This window comes from Alligator mississippiensis, chromosome 2 (genome assembly GCF_030867095.1).
Source record: "Alligator mississippiensis isolate rAllMis1 chromosome 2, rAllMis1, whole genome shotgun sequence".
NCBI lineage: Eukaryota > Metazoa > Chordata > Crocodylia > Alligatoridae > Alligator > Alligator mississippiensis.
Window position 1 is genome coordinate 260,221,958 of NC_081825.1, and position 17,771 is coordinate 260,239,728.

At 46.2% G+C, this 17,771-nt stretch overlaps 1 protein-coding gene across 5 annotated transcripts in view; it reads left to right on the forward strand.

Moving 5' to 3' along the window:
* The window catches only part of MIA2 (MIA SH3 domain ER export factor 2), a 75,115-nt gene that overhangs the window by 27,157 nt on the left and 30,187 nt on the right, over window positions 1–17,771 (forward strand). For 2 of the 5 annotated variants that reach the window (XM_014611302.3, XM_014611301.3), the window contains 7 exons: window positions 3,696–3,827; window positions 8,383–8,404; window positions 8,512–8,600; window positions 8,993–9,061; window positions 9,779–9,889; window positions 12,955–13,026; window positions 13,421–13,525. In XM_014611302.3, the coding sequence (XP_014466788.1) occupies window positions 3,696–3,827; window positions 8,383–8,404; window positions 8,512–8,600; window positions 8,993–9,061; window positions 9,779–9,889; window positions 12,955–13,026; window positions 13,421–13,525 (600 nt within the window). Of the gene's footprint in view, window positions 1–906; window positions 1,054–1,669; window positions 1,763–1,866; window positions 2,063–3,695; window positions 3,828–8,382; window positions 8,405–8,511; window positions 8,601–8,992; window positions 9,062–9,778; window positions 9,890–12,954; window positions 13,027–13,420; window positions 13,526–17,771 lie in introns of those variants that run through there. The other 3 variants (XM_006268341.4, XM_019488727.2, XM_019488726.2) reach the window with 3 other exon arrangements.

Sequence of the window (17,771 nt, forward strand, 5' to 3'; positions counted from 1 at the left end):
TATTAAAGGGATTGAAACTGGCAAGTGGCATTTTGCTGGAAGAAGAATGGTGGAATATTATAGATGAAAATTTCTAGACGGGGAATACCGAGAAGGGGTGGGGGGACTCTGGAGGCATGAGAGGAGGGGAAGATCTGAGAAAGTGGTCCAGGATGTAGCAGTGAATTTTAGATACATTTTAGGTCAGAATCGCTGGAATAATTATTAGCATACAAGGTGTATGCTAATAGGCTCTGGTCATAAACAAGAAAAACAACATATTCAAGTTTCTAATATACGAAGCTGATTGGATTTGTTTGGATATATAGAAAATGTAGTTTCTTGGACAGAATAACACTTGGATTTTTATTCAGTACAAATGAAATGTTCTGGCAGGCTGCAGTCTGAGGCCCCTGCTGGTAACTGTATCCTTCCTTTTAAAATGTTACAAAAAAAGATGCAAATTGCAGTGCTGGTACATGCAAAAAACCCCATTTACTAAATCAGGTTGGGATTCTGTCAGATGTCATTATAGTGACCAAAATCCTAATGTCATGGAGCAAGCCATTTACAGTCAAAGAATCAGATTTAAAAAAAAAAGCTACCTGGTATTATAATAGGTGTCATATTCAGCTTCTGGGCTTCAGCTGCCTGCATCATAGTCACAGCCTGTTCACTTTTTAAAGGTGTGTGGCCTAAAATGTGTCTAAGAAAGTGTGATAAAGTAATAGACGGTGAAGTTAAGGTGCACAGCACTTTTAGCATGAGAATGTTTAAAATGCAAACCCAAATACATCAACATGAGAAAAAATAGGGAGAAGATGGCATGAAATGAGAGAGACTGTTGCTAGTCGTTAATCCACCTGTGACTTTCCCACCCCCTCCCGGCTTCCCCGAGTGAATGTCAAAACAAGATCCGTGTCCATTTGGAAACACAGGCTGTCTCTGCCTGGATCGGGAATTTTCCTTGGGACACTAGAGCTTTTTATTATTATTCATAACTTATCCAAAGGGTTTTGTTATGCGATTCCGGTATCTGATTGACACATGGAAGCATTCGGAACAAAGGAAGGGGTAAGTTTCCCTACAAGTCCTTTAAACTTTGACTAGGAGAGTAGTGTTGTACCCAGGGGCCGTACTTAGGACACGTCAGTATGGAGCATCTGGGAGTCTGGACTCTCAAGCCATTTATTGTTGTTGTCTGTAGATTTGCCCTGTCGTTGCTTTTTTGCGGAGTGATAAATTGTCTTTGAAGCCCCCCCCCCGTCTGCCCATCTGTGGGGGGCACTGCTACAGGCCCTTCCTTGATCTGTGTTGTAAGGTGCACGGGCTGCGCGGGGTGGGGAGGGGAGGAAGAGGGGTTCTGTGTGTATTGTGACGTATGCAAGGAGTGAGGTCTGTGTGTATTGTGACGTAGTTAAGGGGGACACTGCTCAGAGAGCAGTGCTGCCGGGGGGACTGAGCTGCAGGGCTTCTACCACCCGTAGGCTCAGCGTTTGCGCTCCCCATGGCCGCGCTGAGCGCCTGCCTCAGCAGCTGCAGCGCGAAGGGTAGGAGGAGGCTAGTGCTGGCGATCAGCAGGCGCTGCCCTGCGCGCAGAGTCGGAGTGTTTGCTCCGTCAGGGGGGCGGGGCTCTGCGCGTCAGAGGGGAGCGTTTCTGCAGGTGCGCAGCGCCGGCTGCAAGTGGAGCGCCTGGGACCCAGTCCGCCCCCGCCTCTGTGTGGCAATGGTGCAGTCCGCGCCCCTGCCGTAGGGGTGCATCTTTCCCTTCCCCATGACAGTGGTGCGGTCTTTTTGCAAGTAGTCCTCCCCCTGTTTGGGCGGCAGTGGTATAGTCCCCTCCCTTGCTTCCCATAGATTTGCCCCCTTCTCTGTGACGACTGTGGTTTCTCTCAACCCTTTCCCCCACCTTCCGCGCGGCAGATTGTGCGGCGGCTGCGCGGGCCGGGCCGGGCGGTGGGGGGTGCCGGCGGCCCGCGCGAAGATGGCTGCTCGGGGCAGCCCGAGCGGCGCCGTGGGGCTGTGGGACCTGGGGGAGGTGGCGCAGCGGTACTGCGGGCTGGCGCTGGAGCGGGCGAGGAGCGTGAGTGCGGGGCCGGCGGCACGAGGGGGCGCGGCCGCGGGGGGCCTGCTCTGCCTTTAGGGCGCGGGGCGGGGGCGCATCCCTGGCTGGGCCGGGCCTGTGGCCGACGCCCGGGGAAACCACAGGAGGATCTGGGGCCGTGGCGCGGCTGGATCAGAGCCTGGGCCTCCCGCGGACTCTGCAGGTCCCCAGAGCCGGTGGGAGTCCCGCCCCCACCTGCTGCGGTGCTTCCCCGCCGCCCTGGGCCCGGGGGGGGGCTCCCGCCGGCTGCGCAGCTGGGATTTCTGCCAGCCCCAGGCCCTGGCTCGAGAAGGGAGGGGAAGCTCCCACTTGTAGACAGTAAATCTTCGGGGTTAGGGTCACAAGCCAATGGGCTAAAGGGAGGGAACAGGTGAGAGGTAAAGCAACATCAAGACTGCAGTACCGTGCATGCAGCACCTTCGATCTGCCTTTCAAGCCTTTAGTCCCAAGAGCGCTCAAGCAGCAGCCAGCAGCTGCCCCCAAGTCTGAGTCCAGCTCCTCCAGTCCACAGTCGTGGCTGACCAAGCCAGCAAGATTCCCAGCCCTGCTGTGCACTCCTCTGTGTAGGGCTGACTGGATTCCCTGCATATTCTGATCTCTCATCCCCTTACTCCAGCCTCAAGCTTTGTCTTCCTTTTTCCATGCCCCCAACCCCCTGAGGATTTCTGAGAGTTGATGTCCAAATTAACAGACATCAGTATGGCAGTGGTGATGGGCGGAGGGGTTTCCCCTTCCCCTGCCTGCTCCTTAAGTGATGGGGCAGGGTGGGGCACCCCCTCCCCCATCTCTGCTACTGCTCTCCTTTTCCCAGCTGGCCCAGCCCCCTTGTAGCAGGGCTGGAGCAGGCAGGAGGGGTTTTGACACTTCTCTGGTTGGGAACAGCAGGGAAACTGATAGCAGCAAACAGGAGGTGGGGGGAAAGGGACATGCCTCTGAGCATGAAGGGGAGTAGGGGATCCTTACCTACTTTAGGGACTTAAAAAAAGTCCCCAGAGGCTCCAGCATTGCGGTCTGCCCATAAGCCTGGGTTGGGGGAGAGACTGGGAGTCGTTTGCAGCTACCCCTGCAGCGAGGGTAGCTAGCTGCTCCCACACTTCCCTCACTCCCCAATCCTGGATCCACCCCTGAGAGTACCTTGCAAAAACCAGGGTCTTGACATGGCAGTGGTTAGAAAAAATGCAGTCCAGAGGAGGGCAGTCATTGTGGGCATATGGCGAGATGTGGTTGTGAGGAAATCTGGCTCATTCAGTATAGCTGCAATGCCTATAGAAATAAACACTCTGTATCAAATACGGAGTCATCCAATTAGTTTAAACCAGGATGAATCTGTTTAAATGGCAAGTTCGGGAGATGCATTCATAACGCTGTGTCTACTCTGCTTCATCATACTTGTGTTTGATAATTAATACCGCTGTAGTGATTGGTGAGTCAACAAGATTCAAAATTAAGCAATAGGCTCCTGGTAACCATCTGCTACTTCTCAGTATTTTGAAAAAAAAAAATACTAGAGTCCCTTATAATCTCTCAATAGACTGTAGGAAATCAAGACTTGTTAAAACTAATAGTTGGACACTTTTTAACTGCTCAAACTCTTTCTGGTTCTGCTTTTAAGGTTGTGGCAGCATTGCCTGAAGATATGAGACCTGGTCCTGATCTTTATGGTTTCTCATGGGAAATGGTGATTTGTGCTGCAGTTATTGGAATATTTACGGTCTTCCTATTCCTGTGTAGGAGTTTTCAATCAGTGAGTATCCAAAGTGATTAATGGTTATATAGAGCATGTTGTAATTTTTTACAAGTGTATTAAATCTTTCCCTTTAGGAGTTCTAATTTTTTACATGAAATAGTTCTATAATGTTTAAAGTCAACCAGTCCATACAGCTCACTAGCTCCCTGAAAAGGGAAAGAAGCTGGGATAAAGCTTAGCATTTCAAGGCCCTTGGTGTTTGGCTGTTTACTGAGAAAATGTTAATTTTAGCCTGAAGTGCTAGCTAATCTTCTAAAAGCAAATGAAATCTAACTCACTTTGGAAAGCAGAACTGGCTTATCAGTACTGAAATCCAGCACTAAGTGAGGTTGTTCCAAGTACAGTGGAGGAGAGTTTATTTGGCATCAGTACCCTTATACAGATATATACCCGTGCAGGTTCCAACCTGCCTGGATGCAGTATTGAAGAATCAAAGTCATACTGCACCCAGACTTTCCAAATCGTTGTACCTGTTGGCTGGTTGAATGCAGCTTACAGACTGACTGTTCCCAACATACTTAGGAAAAGCTTATAAAAAGCAAGGACCTTTCTGTTAGATCCAGTAGAGGCTCTGACACCAAAAGTTGCTCACCAAAAGATTCATCTAAAAGAGGGGTGTCCAGCCTTTTTGAATTTGGGGCTGGATCATGAACTTTTTATCACTCAGTGGGCCAGTGAGCCATATTCAAAGACCTCACAGGAAGCAGTATCACATCACCCCCACCGAAACGAAAGTACAGTGTTTACTTTTGTTTCCCATCGCAGCACCTCTGGCCGCAGAAAACAGCTTGGAGGGCCGCATGGTGGCCCACGGGCCATATGTTGGACAAGCCTGATCTAAAATGTGCATATAAGACCTTCAGGGTATCAAGTCGCATGCTATTACATTTATATTGTATTCATACTACTGGCAATGAGAAAAATCCTCAAGGGCTTTCTTAATGCTTATTCTTCAGCAACACAGACCCAACTCCTTTCCTGAACCTCACTATTGTTGTCCTTAAACTCCTGGAAGGCTTGTCAAATTGCTTGGTAGACTTCTTGAGAACCAACTAGTCTTTCTGGCTGCCATCACTTTCTCACAAAGAGTCTGTGAGCTTTGTCCTTAAGCTTGGACTGCCTAATGCATTTTTTCATAGGACAGGATATAGAGACAACATCCCAACATAATTCCTAAGATGTTTCTGAAAATCTGTCTGAATCATTATTATTTCAGTTTTCTTTCTGAAGTCACATTTGATACCAAGAGAGAAGAAAAAAAGCTTTGGATGTGTCTAGAACTTTGCTTTGTGTCTGCAGCAGGACCAAACCTATCAGGCTGCCTTCCATCTCTTCATGTCTATACCTAACCCATTAAAAGACCTCTCCATCTTTAAGTGGATAAAGCAGTCTATTTTGATGTGCTGTCAAATGATGGACATGTCAAGGTCCTATCCATCTGAACAAAGACAATCTTCTGCTCAGTTCAAGAATATACAACATGGAGTAATCTTTTTTAAAACAGTATGTGCTGTACCTGACAATCAGAGCAAAGGATCTGGGGATGGAGGATTGTGGCCACCCCACCCTTTAAATGCCTACACAGTCAGATGGGGGTTGCCAGTTGGCTGGACAGCTGCACCCAGAGAGTGGTGGTGGATGGGTCATTTTCGACCTGGAGGGATGTGGGCAGTGGGGTCCCCCAGGGCTTGGTCCTTGGGCCTGCACTGTTCAACGTCTTCATCAGCAACTTGGACAAGGGGGTGAAAAGTACCTTGTTCAAATTTGCAGTTGACACTAAGATGTGGGGAGAAGTGGACATGCTAGAAGGGAGGGACAGGCTGCAATTGGATCTGGACAGGTTACAGAGGTGGGCGGATGAGAATAAGATGGGATTCAATACTGACAAGTGCAGGGTACTGCACCTAGGAAGAAAGAACCAGCAGCATACCTACAGGCTGGGAAACTCCCTTCTAGTCAGCACAGAGGCAGAAAAGGATCTTGGAGTCATTGTGGACTCCAAGATGAACATGGGCCGCCAATGTGGGGACACAGTCAGGAAGGCTAATCGCACCTTATGCATCCACAGATACATCACGAGCAGGTCCAAGGAGGTGATCCTCCCCTTCTGTGCAACACTGGTCAGACCGCAGTTGGAGTACTGCATCCAGTTCTGGGCACCACACTTCAGGAGGGATGTGGACAACATCGAGAGGGTCCAGAGGAGGACCACTCGCATGATCAGGGGTCAGCAGGGCAGGCCCTACAAGGAGAGGCTACGAGACCTGAACCTGTTCAGCCGTCTGGTGGCGTCTATAAACTGGCCAAGGGAGACCAGCAGGCAATGGGAAAGTCCCTGTTCCCCTGAGCACTACTGGGAGTAACAAGGAATAATGGCCATAAGTTGACCGAGAGTAGATTCAGGCTAGATATCAGGAGGTGCTACTTCACAGTCAAGGAGGCTAGGATCAGGAACCAACTTCCAAGGGAAGTGGTGCTCACTCCTACCCTGGGGGTCTTCAGAAGGAGGCTAGATAGACACTTTGCCAGGGTCATTTGACCACAGCATTCTTTCCTGCCCATGGCAGGGGGTTGGACTTGATGATCTGCTCAGGTCCCTTCCGACCGTAGCAACTATGAAACTATGCCCTTGCATATGAGCACGGAGACACAGGATCCCCAGACATGGCTCTGAGAGAGACTATTATTTAAAACAAAAAATCCTTTCTCTTGGGTGTGAGGTGCAAGTGCCCATAGACACTACATTGTAGACACAAAGGATCTACATTGACAGAAACATCATGAACAACAAATTATATCATCTGTTCAAAAATCAACAATTTCGCATTGCAAGTACAAGAAACAAAATTAAGTTGTTAAAATTAATTGGTATGATGTAATACAGGGCTGTTTAGCTTCTGAGTAGCTGTGGGCATCTTGCTACATTGTGCATAAGGTGCCCACCATGCAAGCACCCTTGGAGCCGGCTGAATCTGGCCTGCCAATTGATTTGATCCAGCCTGCGGAGGTATGCCTGCCAGTTGATTGGATCTGGTCCACTGCTGCCCCTGCAGCACTCCACAAAGAGCCAAGCCCTGCCTGTTCCCATTTGGGACAGCCTGTGCTGCCCTCCTGCCAGCCCCAGCCAGTGCGCACAGCTTCCCAGTGAAGCTGCTTCTGGTGCAGCTGCAGCCACCCAGGTGCTGCACAACTCCTCCCACCTCCAGCAGCAATTCCTCCTCCTGCCCCTGCTGTGCTGCTCCGGGGCGGGAGGGGGAAAAAGCTGCAGCCAGGTGGCTCTTGCCCTAGTGTGTGTGGCTTCAGCTCCCAGGCCCCCTCCACCCACTCAGTAACCCTGCAGGTGGCTGCTCATTGCTCCAGGTGGGTGGAGTGGGTGGGAGGTGGAGCCCTGCACACTGGGGCAGGAGCCACCCAGCTGCAACTTCCCTACCCACCCCCACCTAGAGCAGTGCAGCAGGTGTACGAAGAAGCAGTGGCAATGTGTAGGGGGTGAGAGCGCTGCTGCACTCCTTGACAGCCAGCCCTGCCTGCTTAGGCGATGGGTGGGGGGGCAGGAGGCAGCGCTGGTGCCCCCTGTGCAAGCATTGGCCAGGGAGTGGGGGTACCAGGAGAAGTGCCATTGCACCGCTCACACTTGCAGGTTGGTGCAGTTGGCTGTGGGGGGACCCTTCTCCCCCCCCCATCGGTGAGGTGGGCCATGTGGGGACCTTGCTTCCCCTTCCCCTGGTGGGTGAGATCGGCCATGCCTCCCCCCCCCCCCCCCATCACTGACTGGCTGCTGGGGGGGCGCATGTACTCTTCCTGACTCAAGAGGCACCAGTTGACCATGAGAAGAGGAGGAGCTGAGCAGCAGCCAGGCAGCTGCAACCATACTGGGAGCAGCCCTGCTGGAAAACTGCGCGCTGGCTGAGTGTACATTGCAGGCTGCCCCAGGCAGGAGCAGGCTGGGCTAAGCCCATGCAGAGCGTTTTGGGGGCAGCTGCAGGCCAGGTGGTGGGGGCAGGGTGGTATAAATCGCACCTGCATGGTCCAGGCGAGGTCTGGTGCACATGCCCCCTGCCCCTTCCTCCCTTCTCCCCCAGCTGGCTCCTGGGACTTAGTGTGTAGGCAGCGCCCCCCCCCCCCGCCCCCCCCCCCCCCCACACACACACATGCACATAACTCTCTCCCCAACAGAGACTCGCATGCATGCACACCCCCATGCACTCAGCCTCTACCCCCCACAGTATACAAGAGTATTTTGAGCCATTATACAATCATCTATATATATGCTACTCAGAAAAACAAATGGGGACAAAAATATTTTTTGAAATAAAATGTTATAGTAGATGTAGATTTTTAGTATACGGTTTGAATCTTTTATCAATAATTTGTTAAAATGATATATTCTGAAAGATTATATGCATGTGGCCCTTGACAGCCCACCTAAACTTGTTAAGTAGCCCTTCAGCAAAATTAATTGCCTACCCCTGTGCTACATGCAGCCCCAGAGCTGCCAGTTTTATAGTCCTGATGTAATAGAGATATTTCCAATTTGTTCTTTCTGTTTCAGGTTAAAAGCAGATTTTACGTAGGTAAGTTAACATTGCTTCTTTTTTCTGTCATTAAGTTAATTTTTAATTATTTTCTGTTAATTTATAACAATTTGAATACTGTAACATGGACCTGCTCTTCTTTTTAGGAAGGGAAAAACAGCTTGCCAACAAAGTTGCTGAACTAGTTGAAGAAAAGTGCGAAGTGCTTGAAAAACTTAGCCTCCACAAGAAAGAGGTAACTTTCTGTATTATCATTCTCTATCTCCACATAATATTTTCACGGACTGAATCTTTTGGTGTTTTATTAATTTTTTTTTTTTAAATCTCCTGTGTTTATTCTCATATCGTTCTGTTTTTCTTAGTTCAGATTATTTGAAATGTGATGCAGTTGTTAAAACATTCTGCTTTTAAATCCCAATGCAGTATGCTGCACTGGAAATCTGCTCCTGAATTACCTTTGTTTTATTGTTCTCTGTGGTAAGGAACCAGCTGTAGGAGATTCAGAAAATCCTACTTGTTGCCTACTTAAAAATTAGGCCCTTAGTGTTTTTCTGTATTGCAATTTAGTTTAATGTTTTAGGTAATTTCTGATCTTGCATAAATTCTGATGCAATGTATCCCTTTCAGTATGAAGACTTAGAATTATCATTAAAAAATGCCAACCTAAAAGAATCCACTGATACAACATGTATTGAGGTAAGAAGACGAACGAAAATAATTTTCAGAGAGATAGCTTTAGGTGTTGAGAAAAGTGTCCTTTTTTAAACAGTGGCCTCTTTTACTTCAGGGTTTCCCAAAGCATCACTGAAGTGAGGGGGTTGGAGAAAAAAATATTTGGTGAATGAAGTAAGAGTTGCTCAGCTACGTAGAGAGGCAAATTATGGAACAAGTTGGTCATGCATACGTTTAGTTTTGGAGCAAATAATTATGAAAGCACACTACTTTCCATAGGTGATGCCTTGCAAAAAGAGTTGTCCTTGGAACATATGCAAAATCTATGATACTTCACAATAAATATTGCATAAATAAAAAACAGCCAATAGTTTTAAATTAAAAATGCACATTCATATAGTGTTAAAGTACCAGCTACATTGCTGTAATCAAGAAATGAATCATTTTTTAGATCTGCTAAATCAGGAATTTACTCACAGAAGGGCTTCTAAAGAAGCTAGAGTCTATAAACATTGCATGAGCTCTTTTAAATAACATTGACTTTGAGTACTTGAAGTTAGTGGTCTCTGGTTGGACAAAAGTATGTTTTTTGAAATGGGAGGTTTACTTTTTACTTGAAGTACAGTCTTAGTGCATCCTTAACTGTTGGTTTTTTTTTCAGAAACAGGTTCTACTCATTGATATTTACTTAAGAGCCATACATGTTTTTTATATTTTAACTATCAAAATGCTTTATCTTAGGAAACCTATGAAAAACTGAACAGGTCAAACTTGGTGCTCAAGCATGAAATAGAGAATTTAGAAAAAGAGCTAGAAAAAGAAAAATCTAAGCGATCAGAACAGGATGAAATGGTAAGGATACATTTTTGTTTTAAAATCTTTAAAATTTCTGCTTTAAAAGTGTAACCATATTTTGCACAAATATCAGCCATATAATTTCTCTGGTGAAGAAGGCACCTTTTACTTAAAAATATATTAAGTGTGTGTCCCCACCTCCCTTTTTAATTAAAAAGAATTAAATGGATAACACTAAGTAGTCAAGGCTCAGGAGTGAACACGTGGGTATTTAGAAGTTAACAGCAGAACTCTATTGAATATTCTAATCAGTTAAGTTAAAGGGTTACTGTTAGGTCAGAAAGTAATTTAAGGAAAGAAAAAAAAGGAAAAGAAAAGAATAGCTTTCTTTTCTCCCTGCAATTTTTTTTATTGCTTCCAATTATGTTTTAAAATTCTAGAAATCATAAGACTTCCTCTGGTTATATTAGTTTTTTATTTAGAAAGCAAAACTGTCTCTTAGAAAAGGAATAATATTTTTGTAGGAATTAAAAAGTAATGTGTTTGGCTCATTGTCAAGAATTATCCTAATTTCCACATTATCCATGCTCTTCCCTACATTGTTGTGCTCTTTACCACTGATGGCAATAAGCAACTTCCTTCTGTCCAGCATTTCAAAGTAGAGGGGCAGTCTTGTTTGACACTATAGATCAGTGGTTCTCAACCTTTTTTGGACTCAAGGCTCCCCCTCAATTCCAACCTGCACCCCCTCCCCTGCCCTGCTGTGCTTCTCACTCCTAACTCACAGTCCTGTGGCCCTGCTAATGTCCCTCACTCCCGACTTCTAGCCCCCCCCCCCCCCCCCCCCAACGGAGGATGGAACCAAGTCAACATGGCACGTGGTGACCTGTGGCGTCCCCCAGGGTTCAGTACTTGGACCAGTACTCTTTAATATATTCATAAATGATCTGGATTTGGGTGTCAGAAGCAGACTGGCTAAGTTTGCAGATGACACCAAATTATGGGGAAGGTACAGTCACACTAGAGGATAGGCTGGCAATTCAGGCTGACCTGGACAGGCTCACAAGGTGGGTGAATCAAAACCTGATGACATTCAACACAGAGAATTGTAAGGTGCTCCACCTCTTTAGCAAAAACTCGCATCATATTTATAGGCTTGGCAGTTCTAGGCTCACTGGCACCAAGGGAAGACAAGGTCTAACAGTCACAAACTGCTGGAAGACTGTTTTAGACTGGACATAAGGGAAAACTTCTTTACCGTCCAGGTCTCCAGAGTCTTGAATAGACTCCCCCCAGAAGTGGTGCAAGCACCTACTTGGGATACCTTTAAGAAATTCTTGGATGCTTATGTTGCTGGGGTGATCTGATCCCAGCCAACTTCCTTCCCCTTTGGCAGGGTGCTGGGCCTGATGATCTCACAAGGTCCCTTCTTGCCCAGATGTCTATGAAATCTAACCCCCCAACCCTCGCAGTGTGTGTGGCAGGGGGTGGGTAGGCACATTGGTTCTAGCACGTACTGTCCACTGCACAACTTCCCATTCATGAACAAGATCCTGGAACTTAAAACAAACTGGTACCTAGCTACTGCTACTTGAAGGTGATTCAGGCTCAGTATATTCTGATTTTGTGATAGTTTATACTGAAACAGCTATGGTGGCACTGATGGATAATCTTTTCCTGTCACTAGGCAGACAGTGGGCATCCATTTGGACCTCATTAGTATTGGATCATGGCTTACTGCTATTTTGCCTTTTTTTTTCTTTTTTAAAGATTGTTCCTCAAATGAAACCTGACATGTAATAATCAGGAACTGAATTTTCATCTCCCAGGCCAGTTTTCTATCTGTTTTTTTTCAAAATCTATATGCAGCCACTAGGTGAATAGGCCAGATGACTGCTAGTACCACTTTCACGTGTTATACTGATAAAACAGTTCTATATACTGTGTGCCACAACTACCACAATGAGTCTAATGTTTAGGAAAGACCATTTTGTAGGTGAATGAATACTGAATGTGAGCAAGACAGAGATGATGTTGCAGGTCAGAAAATGGTATTTGGAAGAGATTGCAACTGAAGTACAGGCTTCCCTCTCTTTATGCTGTGCACACATTCCCAGAGAACAGCATGTAAATCAAACTTGCATAAAGCAAACCCACTTTACCATGTAACAAATAGGGATAGATTCCCATGGCAATGAGGGAGGGAGTAAGGCTGGGACTGGGGAAGGGGCGGCAGGAGGGGTGCCGCTCCCGGGGCTGTACAGGGTAGCAAAGCAGAGGAAATAGAGCGTTGCTCACCCCAGGCCCGGCTGCAGCAGCCCCGGGAGCAGCCGGTGCCAGCTGCCTGCAGCCACTGGGTTGCATGGTGCTCCGCCTATTCCCAGTCACCTCTGCTCTTGGGCTGCGCCATGCCCCGGTGCAGGCAGCTGGTATCTGCTGCTCCCAGGGCCTCAATTCCTGTAGGACTCAATTCCTGTAGAATTTCAAATAAATCTCGTGGGGCACATCCAGACAAGCGTGCATGTGTGGTATGTGGTGCTGCAGACCTGTCTCCAGCACTGCAAACCGCATGTGCTTCACACATAGGCATTCACTGCACTGCTAATTTGCAGTGCAGCGGGGGGTTTTGACAGTGGGAGATCCCAGTGAAACAGAAGAAAATGGAGTGGTGAATTCTGTGAATGCTTTCAGTCTTTAACTACTATAAAGGAATAATAGAGGCCCCACTCAGTATGCCTTCTAAATGGCTTGCATGTAGAGAATCCTTTCTTGGAGCACTTTTAGGAAAGTGGATTTCTTATTTTAATTATCCTCCATTATTACAAAGACTGCCAATGGATCTGACATGTATATTGTACATGTTGTAAATATAGAGTATATGTTACAAGGCAAATAAGATATTAATTAGACTATCATCAGAAGTCACTGAAGCATAAATAAATAAATATACCTTAAGGATATCATTATTGCTTAACCTGCCAAAACAATCCACTTGATTTAAAAAGGAAATATTTCTGAGGCATATATTCTAGTCAAATTTTGCCTATACAGTTAAGGTAAGTTTGGCTAAAAAGTGGCAGCTAATAAGACCTTTTATAAAAACTATTATTATAACTTTGCAGATAACTGAAATAGAGAGAAGAATAGAGTCTTTAGAAGATGAAGCAAAATCTATCCAAACACAAGTGGCTGAAGTAAGTCCAATCTCAGTATTTCTCTGTTAACAATTATATAAATGTATTAAGAAAACACTGAATTTAATGTTTTCAGATGATATAACAACAGCTTTACATGTTAGTCAGTACTCTGTTTGTGCAGCCCAGTGCTTCTGCTTAATACATTATGCCTGGTAGTTGATTCATTTTACAAAAGAGAAGCGTCATGGTTACCATTCATTGGAAAGCAAAATTACTCTGTTGTCTTGTAACATAAAACATACTTGACCACAAAACCTTTGTTTAAGCAAAAACAGGCTGTTGAAGTTGTTAGTAATTACCGAACTATACAAGTAGTAGTTCAAAGTATTATTGTAAATTTGCTTCTTACACTTTTTTATACTTGAAGTTCACCACCTTCTGTTTCCTATAGGCCAACACCACCTTAAAAGTATTTCATATTAATACAGAGAGGCTCAAGACATCTGTCCAGGATGCAGTAGAGGAAAACTACCATCTCCAGGAAAGTGAAAAACAGGTACATTGTTCCTTTCATATATAACATTATCTGAGCATGACATTTTCCAGGCAACTAAAGGCCTAGACCTTGTTCCAAGGCATTATTATCAAATTGCATGCAACAGAATTATTCAACAAGATAAATGCAACTGGAGGAGAACATTGCTTAAGTGTATATTCTCCTCCCCCTCCCCTCCCAGCCCAAGATCATGATTCTTAAGAATGTTTTGTTAGTTCATGATAATTTTATTTAAAAAAACAAACCTTGAACCATTTTTTAAAAATCCTTTATGGAATGTCTGTATTTGATCAGGATTCTGACTGAATTTTGGTAAGGAACAATACATAGAGCGGGATGAAAAAAGCACTAACAGTGAGTCTCAACCAGGGTGCATTGACACCCAGCAGTGCTGCCTAAATCCTTTGAAGGGTTTTGTGAAGTGATAAGGGAGGTGTGAGGAGATAAGGGGAGGCTCAAGCTTGTCTGTGCCTTGCCATTCCCCCCACCCCCACTGCCTGGCCCCCTCAGCAAGGAGGTGTGCACTATACTATAATATATAATTTAGGTTTTGAAAGTAACACTACTCCATTCACAGAAGTTATGAAGGGGTGCCTTGGGTGCAAAAAGGTTAAGAAACACTGCATTAACATGTTTATAGAGAGAGATATAAAGGTGGTGGATATTTTGCTGAATGAAAGGAGGTATAGAGAAATGGGTAAAGGGATTTAGGCAAATACATAGCTGAGAATTCCACAAAAATGAGGAGCAGAAGCTTGATCCAAAAAGCAAAAAAGAAGTTAATAAAAATGGTATGTAGTTTGGGAGGCAGGTGAGAGAAACTGGTAATGGTTATGATAGTGTTTTGGATGGGCCCTGCACCTCTGGCTGCTGACGGGCAAAACTCATGACATGGGTGCTTGTGCAACTGACTCTCTCTGTCTTGGGGCAGTTGATTGGCTGTATTGATTGTTTCATCTCCTTAGTCTGTGTTTTCGTAGGTGTTAATTGTTGCTAATTAACTGGCTACATTAGCTGTCTACTGTGTATTTAGCTGGTCCCTGAGTTGCACAAGCACCCATGTCATGAATTTTGCCTGTCAGCAGGTAGAGATGCAGGGCCCCAAAACCCCCCTACACCTATCTCCTCGACAGCTGGCAGGCTTCGTGGCCGCAGCAGGGGCTACCATCCGTGCAGCTTTCACCCTGCTGTGCCTTGGCGCACACAATTTCACCCATGTCATGAGTTTTGTTTGTCCACAGCTTGAGGTGTAGTTCCCCCAAGCCCCTGCACCTATCTCTTTGAAATGTGGCAGGCTTCGTGGCCTGAGCAGGGGCCACCACCCCTTCAGTTTTCAGCCCGCTGCGCCTTGGCGCACACGGGGTCATCTATGTCACAAGTTTTGCCTGTCAGCAGCTTGAGGTGCAGTTCCCCCCAAACCCCTGCACTGATCTTCTTGAAACCTGACAGGCTTTGTGGCCTCACCAGGGGCCACCACCCCTGCAGTTTTCACCCCCCTGTGGTGTAACACATACACGTGACATGAGTTTTGCTTTCAAAAATTTGGGGTGCAGTTCCCCCCCAAACCCCTACACTGATCTTCTTTAAATGTGGTAGGCTTCATGCTCTCAGCAGAGGCTACCACCCCTGAAAGTTTCATCCAAATCAGACAAAAAACAACTAAGTTATAGATATTTCACTGATTCCCCAGTAATACCCTATGGCCAGATCTCCAAGGTGGCTTCAGAGCCATTTCAGCCAGATCGAAGCGAAAACCTGGTTCGGAGCTCCAGATCGGATCACTGGCATCATGCACAGATCAAGGGAGTATGTGCCGCCCAGGCCTCTGCCAGGGTGCGCATAGCAGCAGGAACCCCCCTGCGTGCCTGGACAAGTCACCCAGGCTCTGATTGTCCCAGAACCTGGCCCAGCTGGGGCCCCTTTCACCACAGCCCCTGCCTCTGCTTTCTCTCACTATTAAAAGTAAGGCTTTTTTTTTTTTTGAACAAGGCAATGCTGCTAAATGCTGAAAATCACTTAGTTCGATTGCATCAAAAGACTAAATAGGTTTTCCCCAGAGTTTCCAAAAGGTGGTAGTTTGCTTACCCCATTTTAGATGAATGGCTTTTCATGATAAGCTTTTTGAAATTCTTTCTGGCTAAAACAGTAACAGTGTTCTAAACCAGGGCATCTTGTGTACCTTGGGCTGGTGTTGGAATGTTTAATTCCTCTCTCTCTTTTTAATGAGTGTAACAAGTGTTTTGAAACACAGATTATTTGGTTAAGGAAGGGGAAATGCTGAGAAATGAGATAACAAAACAGTCAGAGAGCTTTTGATAGGTCTGAATGAATTCAAGTCAGCAGGGCCTGGTGAGCTTCATCCCAGTGTACTGAAGTGAAAAGGAGATCTTAGAGTCCTTAGCAATAATATTTACAAAGTTGTGGGAGATGGGTGAGGTCATCCCATCTTCCAGAGGACTGGAAGAAGGCCAACATAGCCCCCCTTCCCCCCCCCCCTTTAAAAAAGGCAAAAAAAGAGGACCCAGGGAGCTATAAACCAGTTAGCCTTACCTTAGTACTTGGGACGTTACTGGAGCATATCATAAGAAAGGCCATTTGCAAACATCTGGAGAAGGAAATGCTGATCACAGGAAGCCAGCATGGATTTCCTATGAACAAATTGTGCCAAACAGACTTTATCTCCTTCCACAAGGTAACTAGTTGGGTGGATGAAGGGAATGCCATAGATACTGCGTATCTGGATTTTTAGTAAGGCTCTTGGCGGTGTCCACATTACTTTCTCATAAACAGATTGGAGAAATGTGGACTAGACAGAATAACTATAAGGTGGATAGGCATCTGGCTCAGTTGCTGTAAGCAAAGGGTAATTATAAATGGATTTATGTCAGAATTGCAGGAGGTTTTGAGTGGAGTCCCACAGGGCTCTTTCCTGGGCCCAGTGTTATTCAACATGTTTATTAATGATTTGGATGCTGGAATAGAAAGCTGCTTGAGCGAATTTCATGGAAGCTGGCATACTTCTCTCTGCTGTCCATTTCCACTAATTGGTCTTACTATTTTGGCACATTTGCTGCGATTAGTACAGTGGATATGCTGTCATCATAATTTATTTGTGTGTCAGAGAATTAAAGCCCCTTTGTTTGAACAAGAGAAATGTTTATGAAATCAAACTTTTTTAAAGTCTTTGTGTATTTAGAACATTGGGAATGCGTGTCATCTTGGCTTGCTGCAAAAATCTTTGCATTTTCCCTTTATAATTCTCACAGCTGTACAAAAATCAAGTTGGCTGAGAGTTTCTTTGACATGTTATATAGAATGCATCCCTTCATAGTTTCATAGTTGCTAGGGTCAGAAAGGACCTGAGCAGATCATCGAGTCTGGCCCCCTGCCATGGGCAGGAAAGAATGCTGGGGTCAAACAACCCCGGCTAGGTGTCTGTCTAGGCTCCTTTTGAAGACTCCCAAGGTAGGAGCGAGCACCACTTCCCTTGGAAGTTGGTTCCTGATCCTAGCTGCCCTGACTGTGAAGTAGTGCCTCCTGATATCTAGCCTGAATCTACTCTCTGTCAATTTCTAGCCGTTATTCCTTGTTACTCCCAGTAGTGCTCGAGGGAACAGGGACTCTCCCATTGCCTGCTGGTCCCCCTTGGTCAGTTTATAGATGGCCACCAGATCCCCTCTTAACCTTCTCTTGTGGAGGCTGAACAGGTTCAGGTCCTGTATCCTCCCCTTGTAGGGCCTGCCCTGCTGACCCCTGATCATGCGAGTGGCCCTCCTCTGGACCCTCTCAATGCTGTCCACATCCCTCCTGAAGTGCAGCGCTCAGAACCGGACACAGTACTCCAACTGCGGCCTGACCAAGTTTTGGTTGCACAGAGGGGGAGGATCACCTTCTTGGACCTGCTAATGTTGCATCTGTGGATGCATTACAAGGTGCGGTTAGCCTTACTGACCGCATCCTCACATTGGCAGCCCATGTTCATCTTAAAGTCAATAATGGCTCCAAGATCCTTTTCTGCCTCTGCTGACGAGAAGGGAGTTCCCCAGCCTGTAGGTCTGCTGCTGGTTCTTCCTCCCCAGCTGCAGTACCTTGCACTTGTCAGTATTGAAAGCCATCCTGTTCTCATCCGCCCGCCCCTGTAACCTGTCCAGATCTAATTGCAGCCTGTCCCTCTCCTCTAGTGTGCCTACTTCTCCTCACATCTTAGTGTCTTCTGCAAATTTGAACAGTGTGCTTTTTACCCCCT